This window comes from Hordeum vulgare, chromosome 7H (genome assembly GCF_904849725.1).
Source record: "Hordeum vulgare subsp. vulgare chromosome 7H, MorexV3_pseudomolecules_assembly, whole genome shotgun sequence".
Taxonomy (NCBI): Eukaryota; Viridiplantae; Streptophyta; class Magnoliopsida; order Poales; family Poaceae; genus Hordeum; species Hordeum vulgare.
The window spans coordinates 573,953,893-573,968,230 of record NC_058524.1 but is presented as its reverse complement, the minus strand read 5'-3'; the positions used below and the strand labels follow the sequence as shown (position 1 = coordinate 573,968,230).

The 14,338-nt window shown below is 43.9% G+C and overlaps 1 protein-coding gene across 1 annotated transcript; it reads right to left on the bottom strand.

Annotated features, from left to right (window-relative positions):
- Nucleotides 1-3,419: 3,419 nt before the first annotated feature.
- On the bottom strand, nucleotides 3,420-4,424 carry LOC123409972. The gene has a single exon (XM_045102842.1). The coding sequence runs from the start codon at nucleotides 4,319-4,321 to the stop codon at nucleotides 3,683-3,685; it is 639 nt and encodes a 212-aa protein (XP_044958777.1). The 5' UTR covers nucleotides 4,322-4,424; the 3' UTR covers nucleotides 3,420-3,682.
- Nucleotides 4,425-14,338: the final 9,914 nt, after the last annotated feature.

The window sequence follows — 14,338 nt, the reverse complement described above, 5'->3', positions numbered from 1 at the left end:
ATTGGAATGAAATGTTTTCATCCATTATGAGGATTATATAATGATTTCATTAATCTCAAGATATCGTATCGATTCAGTTTCTTGAAGGTGTTTCTAAGAATAAGGTAAGTGCATGTGTATGTGAGCATATGCGAATTATACCACGTTAAAAACATGAAAAATATTTCTACAATATGAAGAAGGCAAATCCAAATTCAAATAGGTCCTGCCCGTGGCCCTGCCTCGCATGTTGGCTTTGCCTACAACTAGCACTCATTTTCTGTCGAGATTGCATGAAATAATCGAGTGACCAGTAATAGGGCCAGATCCCTTATATATATACCCCACTTAAACATCCGGACATGCAATCCGATCATTGATCGGTCATAAAGTATTAACTCAACCGAGCCTTTTAAATCAGCCTTAAACGGTTCGGGCTGACCGGCATCCCTCATATCCATTTTAAATATGAGGAGGATACGGAGAACTCCAGGCGCGTCCGGGCACGCCCTCCTAGCCCACACTGTCACACATCGATCTCACATGTATTCGTCCTCATCTGTTCACTTAATCAAATTCTAGCCACTTCACTATCCTCCCCTCCACTTCCATCCGCCATCCTAACTCATGTTCGACAATCTTCGACCTTCTTCGACATGGAGGGCAGTGAATCCGATTTCGATCATTCTAGATCCATGGACTGGGTGTCGTCCCCTTCGGATTGGAGGAGGCATTGGCGCTTCGCATCACAATCCGTCGCTCTCGCGAGGACAAGCCCGGACGACGTCACAATCTCTCTGTCACGACTCGGTATCGTCCGCTCAACGGGAGCTCGATTCCTCTAGAATCATCGAGGTCTCGTTGGGTGAGAAATCTCTCCTTCCCCATCACCATCCGACAGACTTCGAGTCCCACCGGGAACGGGATGCCCGTCGTGGAAAGGAGAGGATAAGGTTCGTGAGGCCTATCTCGCGAAGGAAATGGCCGAGGTAGAGGCGACTGATTCAGTAGCGCGGGCGATCACACATGAGGAAGCCATCCGCGCCCACATTTTAAAGAAACGACAACAAAGAAACACGCACCCTTGCCCGCGAGCAGAATTGAATAAGAAGGATGGCAAGGGCTCTAGAAAAGGCAAGGACAAGCGTGGCTAATGTCCACCATAGCTAAACATGTCAAATTTTGTTAGTCCGATGACATGTTAATAGTGATGAAGTAGTCGAACTATGTGTATAATGCATCAATGTAGTAGTTGCATAGTTTGTATGGATTTAAGATATGAGATTTGAGATTTCCGACTGTAGAATGCATTATTTAAGATGTGACCTGTTAGTGTCCACGGATGCACCTGAACGCGTCCGTGGATGTTTGAGGGGCCAAATTTATAAATTGTGGCTATAAATCTGTGCTCGCCTCCCACGTACAGCACTGCAACATCTTTTTTGGGGTTTCTTGGGTACCAAACGCCGGGGTTCTTGGCGTCTGGTCCGACGAGACGTCAGGGTCCCTGGCGTCTGGTCCTTTGTCACGTCACAGACTTAGCGGGTTAGCCGGTCATGCAAGCCCGTACCAGACGCCAGGGACCTTGGTGTTTTCCATGCAAATCAAACATCAGGGATGTTGGCGTCCCAAAAAGAGGTTAGATTGTTTTTTTTTCTTTGATAACGAGGTCAATTTTGGATTTTCTTAGTCTCATAGGTCAAAACATAAAAATTGTCCGCAGTGCCGCCTTTACCGATTTTACCCCTGAAGCAGCCGATGCAATACACGTGCAGGCGCCGTATAGCTTAGTACTGCCCACCTTAAGGAACAATATATATTAAGCGAAACGTTTTCCGCCAGCGCGCCGGCCGAAATGTTCGACCGGTCGCGTGGCTATCATTCGATCCTTGTCTAGCTCACAGCATCTTCCTTTTCAGTTTTTTTTGCCTTACCTTCTTCTTCCTCCCTCTCCCCCTTTCCCCCTGCAACCTCAGGCGTCGTCGGCGAGCGCCGCAACTTCTCCACCGGCAGCCGCCGTGCCTAACGGCGGTGCCCGAGGATGACCACACGCGAGATGCTGCAAGCTGGGGCGACGGTTGAAACTTTTTCCATATACGGTTGAAGCTTTTCCTGTCAACGTTTGCAACTTTTCCCTCGTTGAAGTATTTGGTTGAAGCTTTTTTCTTAACGGTTGAAGCTTTTCTATATACGGTTGAAACCTTTTGCTTTCACGGTTGAAGCTTTTTTGTAAACGTTTGAAACCTTTTCCGTTTTTGAGTAGCACTTTGTTAAAGCTCTCTCTATCGTTTGGTTGAAACTTTTTTATCTAAGGTTGAAGCGTTTGGTGTCAGCGGATGTATCTTTCCCTGATTCGCAGTGTCAGTTGAAGCTTTTTCCATTTATGGTTAAAGCTTTTTCATCTGGGGGTTGAAGCTTTTTTTCCAGCGTTTGCAACACAGGGGGTGAGGTGCGACCGACGAGGTGAAGACCGACGGGCATGAGCAGCGGCGAGTGCACCGGCGAGCGGCGGAGGCAGCGAATGGTCGGGGCGAGCTGAGTCCCGAAGCGCGGGGCAGCCGGGGCGGCGAGCGGTATGGACGAGCTGAGTCGCGGAGCTGCATCCATGGTGCTTCGACGGGCGGCCGAGGCGGCAAGCGGTCGGGGACGAACTGCATCCATGAAGCTCCAACCGGCGACTAGGGCGGCGGGGGGCGAGCTGAGTGCTGGAGCGCGGGATGGCCCCGACGGGACGGTCGGCGCGGCGAGCGTTCGGGGATTCGAGAACAAGGTAAAAAAACAGCAGAAGAACTTTGATCTAACGGTGTCGCATAGCAAATCGGCGGGTGGGCGAAAACATTCGGCCGACGCACCGGAGCCCAGTGTTGCCCATATATTAATCTCAGCTGTTTGAATCATAAAAATTAACTTTCCATATTCACTAAAGTATACCGTAAATAAAAAACTCTCCTTTTTTAAACCTAAACCGAACACAGTCTATACTTTTACAGATGGACCAAGACGCAGGCACGCTTCGTCACCGGCGTTGGCATGGCGTTCGTCCTCGTTGTCGCGCCGGTCTACAACACCGAGATCCGACGTCGACCGCCGTCCACGCGTGGCGTGCCGTCGTCGCTGCTCCACGTATACATCCGCGTGGCCCGTTTTGACTTTCGTGGACAGGATTCAATTGGACTTGTGGTGACCTTAAATCATTTCTTTGATATAATGCTTTAGCCGAATATTCATCGACGACGTCGGCATCCTTCTCGGCTACCACGTCCAAGTACGCCTTGGCCGGCCGGTTTGCCGGTGAACCTCGGCTGGCAGGTCATGTACGTCGTCACCCGTTTTTCTTCTTCTTCTTCTTCTTTTTTCCTTTCCCAACTATTAGTTGCCTATAACTGTTTCACTTCATCAATGGAAATCAGCAACCTGCCGCTTTTTCGTCAGAAAAAGAGTGAAGAAGCAAAGTCTATTGAAAAATATGTTGTTGGGCTTTGCCACCAGCTGCATTCACTTTGTTCAGAGATTGCCGGACATAATTGAGAGACTAGTATGATTATGTCATTCGAAAACCTAAGCACACCGAAAATCCTAAGCCTATGAACAGGGGTTACACAAGTGATCACGGACTAAGTGTCCCGCTAAACATACTCCTGACCATGAACCAGAGAAAAATAAGAAAAGCTAAGCAAAAAATATCTACGCTAGCTTCCGGGGGCTACTGTATCTGCATGCTGAGCTCCTTGCGGAAGTTGCCGATGAACCTCTCCGTGTTGGCAAACAGCTCCTCCCGACTCATCGTCACGTCGCCGTCCATGCCGACGTCACAATCCTCCTCCTCCTCCTCCTCTTGCCGTACCTTTTCCTCTCCGCCGGCTTGTTGGCTGCCGTTCAGCGCGCTGAGGAAGAAGATGCTCGCCGTCGACGGGCACTTCTTCAGCACCTTCAGCACCACCTCCTTGGTCTTGATCTTCAGCTCGATTATATTACTCGCCACAACCACAAAGGCAGGCACGACGCCATGATCATCATGCGCAGCCGCCGCCGCCCGGTCGTCGGGACGGACTGATAATCCAGCTCCAGCCGTCTGGAACGATGAGGCCTCGACGACCTGACCGGTACTCGAAGACCCGTGCCGGTCTTCGTCGTCGACTACGATGGAAGCGGTGCCGTCGCCGCCGCCGACGAAGGCCTGGATGCCGAGCGCGAGGACGATGCCGTTGAAGAGGAGGTAGCCGTAGGCGACCCTGAGGAAGACGGGCAGCAGCAGCGCGAGGAGGAGGAGGACGAGGAGGGAGCCCAGCTTGGCCGCCTGGGAGAGCAGTGCTGCCGGCGGGAGCGTGAGCTTGAGCCCCATTAATGGACGAGCTTAATTTGCCGACTTGCCGATATAGCTATAGCTAGCTAGATAGTTGTTCAGGTGCACTGCCTCTATTGTCTGGACTCTGGAGCAAGGAGATAATATCGGTCTAGCACTCTCTGCCCCAGTATATATAGACAAAAAACAGATATTTTTCTGGCGATAATTAATATAAAAAATCAGATATTTTCTTGCTGGCTAAGAAAAAGAAACATATCTGTCACTGCACTGACGTAGTAGAGGAATTAGGAATTTGTAGTGGGTATACCTACCGGTTGCTAGCTCCACACTAGTAGACCAAATTAATTAGCGGGAAAAGACAAAGCGTTGGCGAAACATCACATTAAGCTTAGCTAGCTTGCTGATCTTAGTATCAGTGCGTGCCTACGTATGGCCTACTGATCGGATACTTAGGGCGGTCCGAGAAGGGATTCCTGCTCGAATTCGTGCATGTTCTACACGTACGCACGGCAGGAATAAGATGCACCGAATGAATCAGCGCGTTGGACGGTGCAACGAATACGTATAGTCGCCATCACCCGTAGATGGGCGTGTCTGTCGAAATCATGACGCGCCGGCTGCGGACGAGTCCATATTGGCCCTGTCGGCCAAGGTTTGTGGGAATAGATAAATGCACAAACACACGGCTGGATGAACAGTAACTCAAACCAAATGGTAAAGTATTTGCAAAAATTCTGATTTTTTTATCTATGTTTGAATTAGTCGCAAGTATGCTTGACAATGTTCATGAAAAACAGAGCATTAGTGTTTGGTCGGTGAAAAAAAACAATTTTAAGGTAACAATGGAGTTTTTATTTTGCACGTGTCAAAATATTTGACTTTTTTACCTAAAACATTGCAGGTAGCATTTGGTTGTGACTATGAATACATAAAAAATTGTTTAAATTTTTATTCATTTCAAAAATCATTTTCTGCATTGAGCCAAATTGGATTTCCTACTCGAAAACAGTTATATGGTACCACTGCTTCAATGGATGATATAAAATAGGGCACCTAAAACATCCCAACTAAAACGTGATAATTGCATACTTCAATTTAAACTTCCAAACACATAAAGGTTTAAACATCCAAACTTAAACTTGATCATTGCATACTTTGATTCAAACATTCAAAGTTTAAACATGTAAACTTAAACATAGTATGATTGACTCCTACACACACACTATAAACACTACACATAACTATTCGTCATCCTCATCACTAGAGCGCAGAAGGTCGACCAAATCAATGTCTTCATTCATGTTGTGCTCCTTGATCGCCCTTGAGGTGCCGCCCTCGTCCTCCTCCTCCTTCACCTTTTTGCGCTGTGCAAAGAATCTCGCACTTCCCTTGCAAGGAAACACCAATGCATAGTCCGCTCGGTGGCGGTGGCTGATGGATCCAAAGGCGGGGATGTACAACTATGGCGGCAGTGGCCGGATTTGGTAGCGGCGGCCGTGCGGGAGAGAACGGAGCTGCGTGGGCGGTTACGGTGGTGGAGCTGGCCGGAGGGGGGCAAAGGGATACCGTGCGCGTTTCAAGGGTCAGCATTGAAGATGCCCCAAGGATACATCCAACTACATTATTACATATTTATATGAAACACCGTACAAGCCAAAGTCCTTCTAAGCCATACGCATGCTATCAAGGGATCCACACACAACAATGTCTACGCAAGTGTGAGATGTTTTTTGAACGAGATAAAAGAAATTGCACGGGATGATTCACTAACATAAGTGAAGTTGAAGCGGACTGTTTTTTTTCTTCATGTGGGAAGAAAGAAAGGAAAAAACAAATACTTACTTGACAGCAGAGGTGTGTACAATGTGAAAACAAATGAAAAGGGCAGTACATAATTCAGATGTCGGCGTCTCCAGAGAGTAACCAATCCCTTTCATGAGATCAATGACAAACAGATGCATTTCAAAAAATAATTACAAACAGATGTATGTGAAATCTTTTACCGTAGAGAAAACCATTGACCATAATCACAACCTCGTTGAAGCTCAAATAAATGAGAAACCTATTAGGTTGATACTTATATTTCCTTTTACGGGATAATTTTAGTCGATGCTATATTTGTGAAATCTAAGGTGGAGATCCCTACAAAAAAAAATTGATTTTTTATACATTATGTCGCTTGATTGAAACTTGGTTAAGTCTCGCTCGACTGATGATCTAGCCACACCCTTCCTTTTATTAACCACTATAGGCTATGATTTTCCAGTTCTTGAATCTTGGCAACCCTATTTAAAGTAAACTATTTTCTTAAACAAGGGCCATACATTCTAACGTGCCAATGTTCTGACAAAAAATAAAAGCAAATGAAGGAATATGCTTAAGCAGATTTCCATGTACTCACGGCATTCACGGGTATTACCGACTGCACATCAAGCATCCAATCATCCCAATTGACATCCACCAATTCGATCCCGAATTCCTTGTATCATCAGATAGGAAGTAGGGAACGGTACGTGTGACATAGGAGAAGAGAAGAACAGGAACAAGAAGAAACAGAAAAATAGAAGAAAAAGAAGAAGAAGAAACTGAAATCTTTTTGAATCTATCTGATATCTGTGGGATAAAGAAAATTGTTACCCCCTGCCCTGAATTTTAGGGTGGGACTCTCCTTCCCCCTATTTTCGATCACGTAAAGACACGTAAGCATGTAGATTTTGCCATGTATTCCACCTATTATTCCCTAGGTGTAGCATTGTCCAGCCCGAATCTATCCTTCTGTCCTCAAGTGGCGGTGCTAGGAGATGGTGTCCAGTAGTGTTGTGTAGGAGTGCAGGGGGCAGGGTATGAGCACACTACAAGTACAACGTATGAGACCTGTAGGCCCCAACCAGTGAAACCCGCTTGGGGAGTCTCCAAGGGTGATGCCTATTTCTTCTCCATATGTCCGTGCAAATAGTCCAGACATATCGGCACACAAAAATGCACGCCGAATCTTTCGAAGTTGACTCTCAAAGTTTTATCAAATGCCTGGACTGTCCAATTCCTAAAATCAGATCAGATGCGAGGAAGAAACGAGTTCATCTGGACATGTTTGATATGTCGGCTTGGCAATCAGGTCAATCCCAAACCCAATAAAAGTTTCCCTTTAGTTCTCCCTCTCCAAATTCTTTCCTCTCCTCGCCGCTTCACCCCCAAAGTACCAGTCAAACAGCTACATACTCACAACTCACGGTTTGTCTACCTGCGTCTCCCGCCCTAATTGCAACCCAAAATCCTTCATTTTTGTGACTATACTTTCTTTCTGGTAACAAACTAAGTTTCCTGCTGGCTCCTACTCCCAAGCATTCCTGTGTCTCAACACGTCAAATCTTGCATGAATTTTCACGGATATCTTACCCATGCTTGCACAAGCACAACTACCAAGTAGAAGACTTTCTTTTTCTTGTGGACTCTGTAGGACACACAAAACTACCAAGTAGAAGACTTTCTTTTTCTTATGGACTCTGTAGGACTAGAAGTGTCGATTATTTATCAGCTGGGGGATGAGGGAGAGGGTGCATAAGTGCATTCACCCAACTCAATAACTGTCATACAAATGCAATAAGAGAGCTGGAAAAATCAATACTAATTCACTATACTCCCTCCGTTTCAGTTTATAAGTCCGGCACGTGTACCTAGGTCGTCAATTTAACCATTTAATAAGAGACATATACTACAAAAAATATATCATTAGAAACTTTAGATGTTCTATTTTCTAATGATATAATTTTTATGTTAAACAATATATTTTATATAAGTCAAATTGACGATCTAGGTACACGTGCATGTCTTATAAACTGTGACGGAGGAAGTACTATAGATGTTGGTTGACAGATGAATTGAAAGCGGCATGGACTTGTATTAACTAGACTCTCCTAAATTTAAAAGCAGTACTAACCGCGGGAATTGCTTTTGGAGCTCGGCCTTCATGGTGGCCTTTAAATTTGAAATCCTAAATTTATAAAATTTCATATTTTTATATTTCATAAAATTCTGAAAACAAATACAGGGATAAGTAAGGACATAACACACATGTGTGTAAAATTTCAGAAAAAAATACGTTGAAATGAGGCCTGTACAAAAAGGACGAATCTTAGACTTTTTAACACATGATACTATTCATTGTCTAAGTCCATGAATTTGTGTTTTTTATGCAGATTGTATTTCAAGATATTTCATTCTAAAAATTTACACACATACACATAACATCATTCTTTACTTGTATATTTTTTCATATTTTTTTAAAACCAAGAAGTTTGAAATTTGACATTTTTAAAAATTTCAAACTTCATAGAGCTCGGCCTCCAAACATCCGTTCTGTACTAACCGCATCAGCCATTTTGATTTTTCAGTTTTTGTGAGTATGCAGATTGATAGATCCACTGGATCGCATGGATAGGGGATTCACGGTAGTAAGAGGAGGAGGTGGGTTATACCTTCTCCTTGGCTCGAGGATGCCAAGCCTGACGCCATGATTGGGGTTGACGATGGTGAGCGTGTGTGCGTGTGCGGGAGCAGTGGCGGCGGTGGTGCTCTTCGTCGATCTGCGTTAACCCTAGATCGGTAGGGATTGTTGGTGGGGGCTGCGGCGCACGGTGAACCTCGTACCGTGTGCGTCCGGCACCCCACCTCTTTATATAGCGCGGCGATAGGGGCCCACCAACCATAGTTTGGTTGGATGCCCCCGATGAAGGCGCGAGTCAAAGGTCCGGTTGGCTGTTGGGCCTACACGGGAAAGAGATCAATCTAACATATGTGTTTCACTCATTTTGTTTTGTGAAGTTTAGTCAATTTTGCGATATCAATTACTTTGGTAAGTTTGGGTCACTTTTCAGTACTTTCGGTCACCATTTTCATGTTACTATTACACTTTTGTTTTTATGCAATAGCACCTTGTCCTCATCGTAATTGCACTTTCACTCTTTTTGGGTATTCGTTTTTTTTTTTCAATTTCACCTAATTGTAGAGCTATTATTATATGTAGTTGAACTTCGATTTGGTGTAATCCTGCTGTTCTTGTCATGCGGCCTACACTAGATGAGGTAACTGTGACTATGGAGCTCCTGGCATGCTTCAGGGATGCCTCACACCTACGTTGCAATCTGGCCAAGAGTTCTCTCACCGAGTCATTTCCCGGGCTTGGACCTTTCACCTGTGATTGCGGAGATCGTACGCCCATGGCGAGAATTCCCGATTAAATACCTTGGCCTCCCTTTGGCAGTTGCGGCGCTGACCCGCACGGAACTGCAAAACCCCTCACAGGGCCGGTCCTGAGATTTCAGGGGCCCGGGGCAAGACAACATAAAGGGACCCGAAAACCATATAAAATTTGGAGTATTTGTTTTACATTTTGATTGCAAATAAATACTCAGGACACTAACCTTATGTTGCATTGTCATCTCAACTATCAAAAAAATCAGGGTCATAAATTTTCACAGTAAAAGTTGTCAATCGACACCTATATTTTTGTATTATTTGGTGAATCAGTAGCACTATCGTGATTACTCAATATATTCTCATCATATTTTTTTTGCTAGGTTGTTGTTCAACAGTAACTAAAGCTAATTCCTTTGAATTCCGAGTTGTAGAAGTACTAATTTATGTTCTGAAAAATATCTCCTTTGGGGACATAAACAAAATAATCCTTTCTTTTCTCGAATACAACACAATGCTTGTTTTTGTCCTTACCATATGGATACTGGCAATCTTGCTAATTAGCAAACAAACGTATAAAACAAGAAATTAAGAAGACTGCTAAAATAATAATAATGCTAAGAATTGTAGGGAACAAGGTACCTGGATGGCTATAAAAATAGAAATTGCAAGACTTCGCTGCTGCCTAGGATTCACGAACAAACATCCGATTTTCTCTTTTCTAATCCCAATCAACAGAAGAAACGGAGTGTGGGAAAGAGATATGTAAGAGGATGATTTTGACGGACGAATGCAAGATCTGACAATAGTATAAAAACTAGATGATTTGTATTGAATCGGAGGTTAATGGGAATTTGAAAAATCGCAATACCTTCTTCCATTATCGTGTCCAACAAAAGAAATCGCAATTAGATGACTCAGGCGGGGTGCCGTCGACCTTGGCATGGCTGATTTGTTGCCTGTTGGGGAAGAGAAGGAGTAGAAGTCGAGAAGACCGCGTCATGCGCGTGCGGGAAGCACGGAAGTAATCAATCTTTTCCATACGATCCCACGATGGATGAGAAGTAATCGATCTGTAACAACTATTCCTTCTTTTTTTGAGAATGTATGGATCTGTTACAAGGGCTATTATCAACGTATAGGAAACCAGTCCATCGGGGGCCCCTTGATACTCGGGGGCCCGGGGCGGCCGCCCCCTCTGGCCCCCCTCAGGGCCGGCCCTGAGTCCCCTCATAGATTCGTCACCAACCACATCCCAACCTAGAAGGCCAGCCTCCTCATGCGCTGCAGGTGATTCTTGTCAATTCAACAATGACTGCCACAATGATCTACCATATGCTTGGTTTGGACCTCCCTCCTTGCGTGTTCAAGTTCTTAACGAGTAGTAGTTAAGATGAGAACTGAAGCATGAGAAAATAAGTGTCAAAATTGTCTGAATTAATCAATAAGTATCCTGATTTGGCTCCAAAATGGTTCTAAGTTTTCTGGAAAGGTATAACATGTCTGAAAACAGAAAAAATCATGGGACATAAGTCCTTCTCGGGACGACCCTAGAGGGTTGGCCCAAATTGACCTGAAAAGGTAGCGGCCTCAACCCCCATTAATGCAGAAAAACCTAGCTATGTTGTGGCAAAAATGACATTGTTGGCATGGACACACGACGCCATCAATATGACACCATTGTTAAAAAATACTGCAAGCGTGGCATCCGACGCCAGGAGTATATGACATGTTGATGGTGTGCCACGTGGCCAATGCCAACTATACATTTATACTATTTTATCGTGTGTTATTGTCCAACGCTAAGAATTTGTTTTTCGAATAATAAAAAAAATACTACTTCAGAAACTACATAATTCATTTAACAAGATACTCATAACCTTAAGAGTTTAAACTTCACAAAAGATACCGAGGAACTAAACATACTCATAAACTTAAGAGTTTAATCTTAACAAAAGGTACTGATCAACTTCTAAACAGATTCATAAAATTAAAATCCTCAAATAACTACTCTTCATCAAGGATTAGGCTCAGCCAGCGAATCTTCTCCCAATTGCTCTTTCCATAGTTTTTAAAATGAGCAACTTCCATCTTTTTCTAATCCTCTCTGCCCTATGTAGTTTTCTCTTATCCTTCAGTTTATCCCTCTCCTCTATCAAGTTATCCCTCTCCACCCTCAGTTTATGTGACCTACGGACGGCATTAGCATCCTCGGTGAGCAGCTCATCCCTTTCACTCTTCATATAGACATTATTTCTTCCAGTTTTCTTATGAGCCACAGTGAATGCTCTAAGGGCTTCTTATTCAACTTGCCCACACCTTACATGACTTTATTGTTGCTTGTAGAATTGTCCATATGTCCTCATTCAAATTATGTACACAAGCAAATTAAAAGCTTGTAGTAGCAATTATAAATCAATTATTACCTCAACATTGCAAGACTGAGACATCTGAAACTTTTGTATAAATCATTTTAGCAAAATTTCAGTTTCATCTTACGAAAAGGCTTTAGTGTATAAATGTTGACAGTTTTCAGCTATCGATTTCATCTTACAAAAAGGTTGTATCAATGTGAGAGAGTTGGCATCGTTGTGCACACATGCTCACATGTATAAACAAATCAATCAACCTAACTACATCGGCCTCTTCCTCTCTCACTCAACTGCTAGCAATGGAGGGCATCGATGCCAAATACATCAGCCTCTCCCTCTCTCACACAAGTGCTAGCAATCAGTTCAACAATACCTAGATCCACCACTTGGGGGTGGGGGGGGGAGGGGGGAGGCAGGAGGGGGCGGCGTTCATGTGCCTATCAAAGTCGTCCGCGTTGTGGGCGATGACGACGTCGGACTGGGCGGCATGTGGCGGCATGGGGGATCGAGAGGACTGGGAAGGAAGGGGACGAGCGACGCTGAGAAGGGAGAGATAAGGGGGGATGGGTGAATCGATCAGATAAATAAAGTTCACTTAAAATAGGCTAGTGATGGCGTGGGTCAAATGGGCTACACCATCATAATATGTACGAAACAAAAAAACCATGAAATTACCTATGTCATTGGACAAAATTGCAACACCACCGCTATGTGTATAGTAATAACTTGTAAATTTAGCCAACTCCAACACTATTTAAAAATATCAGTGCTCGTGTTGAAGGAAAATGAAGCGTCACCAACAAGAGTTGTGACTAGCCATTTATTCACTAGTGCCCCCCCCCCCCCCCCTCGCCACACCGAGAAGATAGAAGGGGTGGTTCCACCCCAATTAGGTTTGCCCTTTGGCCTGCTCCCACCTATATATATGTAGGGATATAACCCGCTTGAGACACACCAAATCGTAAGGGGGTCTGCTCCACATAGCTAAGCTCTAATTCTGATCTAGTTTGTCTAAAATTGTAGACTCCAAATTAGACGATCTCTAATCCCGCTGTTTGGTCTAATAAGATTAAACTCCTAATTGGACGGAAAGGCGTCGCTAGGCTTTATCTCTAATTTTTTCGGAGCCCTTCTTTCTGGACGTCCGAGTGCTGCCAGATTACTGCTACGGAACATGATATCTCGGAGGGATTGTCAGCTTGAACTCTAGATGAGTGAATCGTCTCGGAGAAATTCTCACGAATGGGAGGTATAACCTAACTGCAGCAATTTCCGCACTACGCCAACTTATTTTGCTTCCACTGCTCTATTAGTTGGTGAGTTTGATCATTACTTGCCATCTGCATAGTGTTCCTGCATGTGATCGTGTATCATTTTTTTCATAACATGTGTCTCGTACAGTGACATTACGAGCAAATATATGAGTACACGCAGGTATAATTAGTGCATATGATGATTTGTAGCATTACATGTATCATGTATGTGCGGAGTGATTAGACAGCTCATGTTGTAACTCTTTAATTGTGAAGTTTTTATCCCGGCGGTATGTAGGACTTCTGTTACAAAGATCAGGCTTTGTGAAGTTGTTTTATGCTGCCCCCGAGTATGCTGATCGCGGATTGAAGTTATGCTTTGGATTCTTCAAGTTCGATCATAGTTGATTTTTTTTACGATGAGGAAATCTTGTAGATTTTAATCTACGCAGGGTCATGCCTAACAACGAAGTTTAATATGGGACTCAAGATTTTTAATTAAGTCCCATGTTTCATACTCCCAACATGTTAAAGCAACAACATGAAGTGGCATACTTAACGGTTTCAAAGGAAAAAATTGCCAACATATCAGATATTTTCTTGGCCGTAATTAATTTAAAAATACTTCATCCTTTTTGGTTTATAGGGCTCATTTTTAAAATTTCAGATTTCCATTATACTAGGCTCATTTTGAGTCTAGTTAAGTTAAGGTGCTTTGAGTCTCACACCATATTTAATTCATAGAGATAAGGGAAGGCAAATTAGTGGTCATGCATGCATCTTTTTCTACATGCATCATGCAAGTCCAATGAAAGGGAGGATGCTACATTTATTGCCTTGAAAATTAAATATGTGAAAAAAATTTCATTGGCTAGTTAGAACCAGTGTCATCCACTCACAATTCACCTTGGTTGATGAGATTTCAGATTTAAGCCCTATAAACCGAAAAGGAGGGAGTATCAGATATTTTCTTGCTGGCTAAGGAAAGGAAACATATCTGTCACTGCACTAACGACGTAGAGGAATTTGTAGTGGGTATATACCTGGCGGTTGCTCCACTGAACCAAATTAATTAGCGAGAAGAGGCAAAGGGTTGGCGAAAGATCGTCGAAGCTAGCTGACATAAGCATCACTATGGCTAGCTAGTGCACGCCATTTTACATATATGGATCGTTCTAGTGAGAAAGCTCGAGACATGACAGGTTTTGAATTAACAAAATTGGAAACAACACGGA

Excerpts from the sequence above, each read along its gene's own strand:
- LOC123409972 (XM_045102842.1), bottom strand. The coding sequence starts at position 4,321 with ATGGGGCTCAAGCTCACGCTCCCGCCGGCAGCACTGCTCTCCCAGGCG.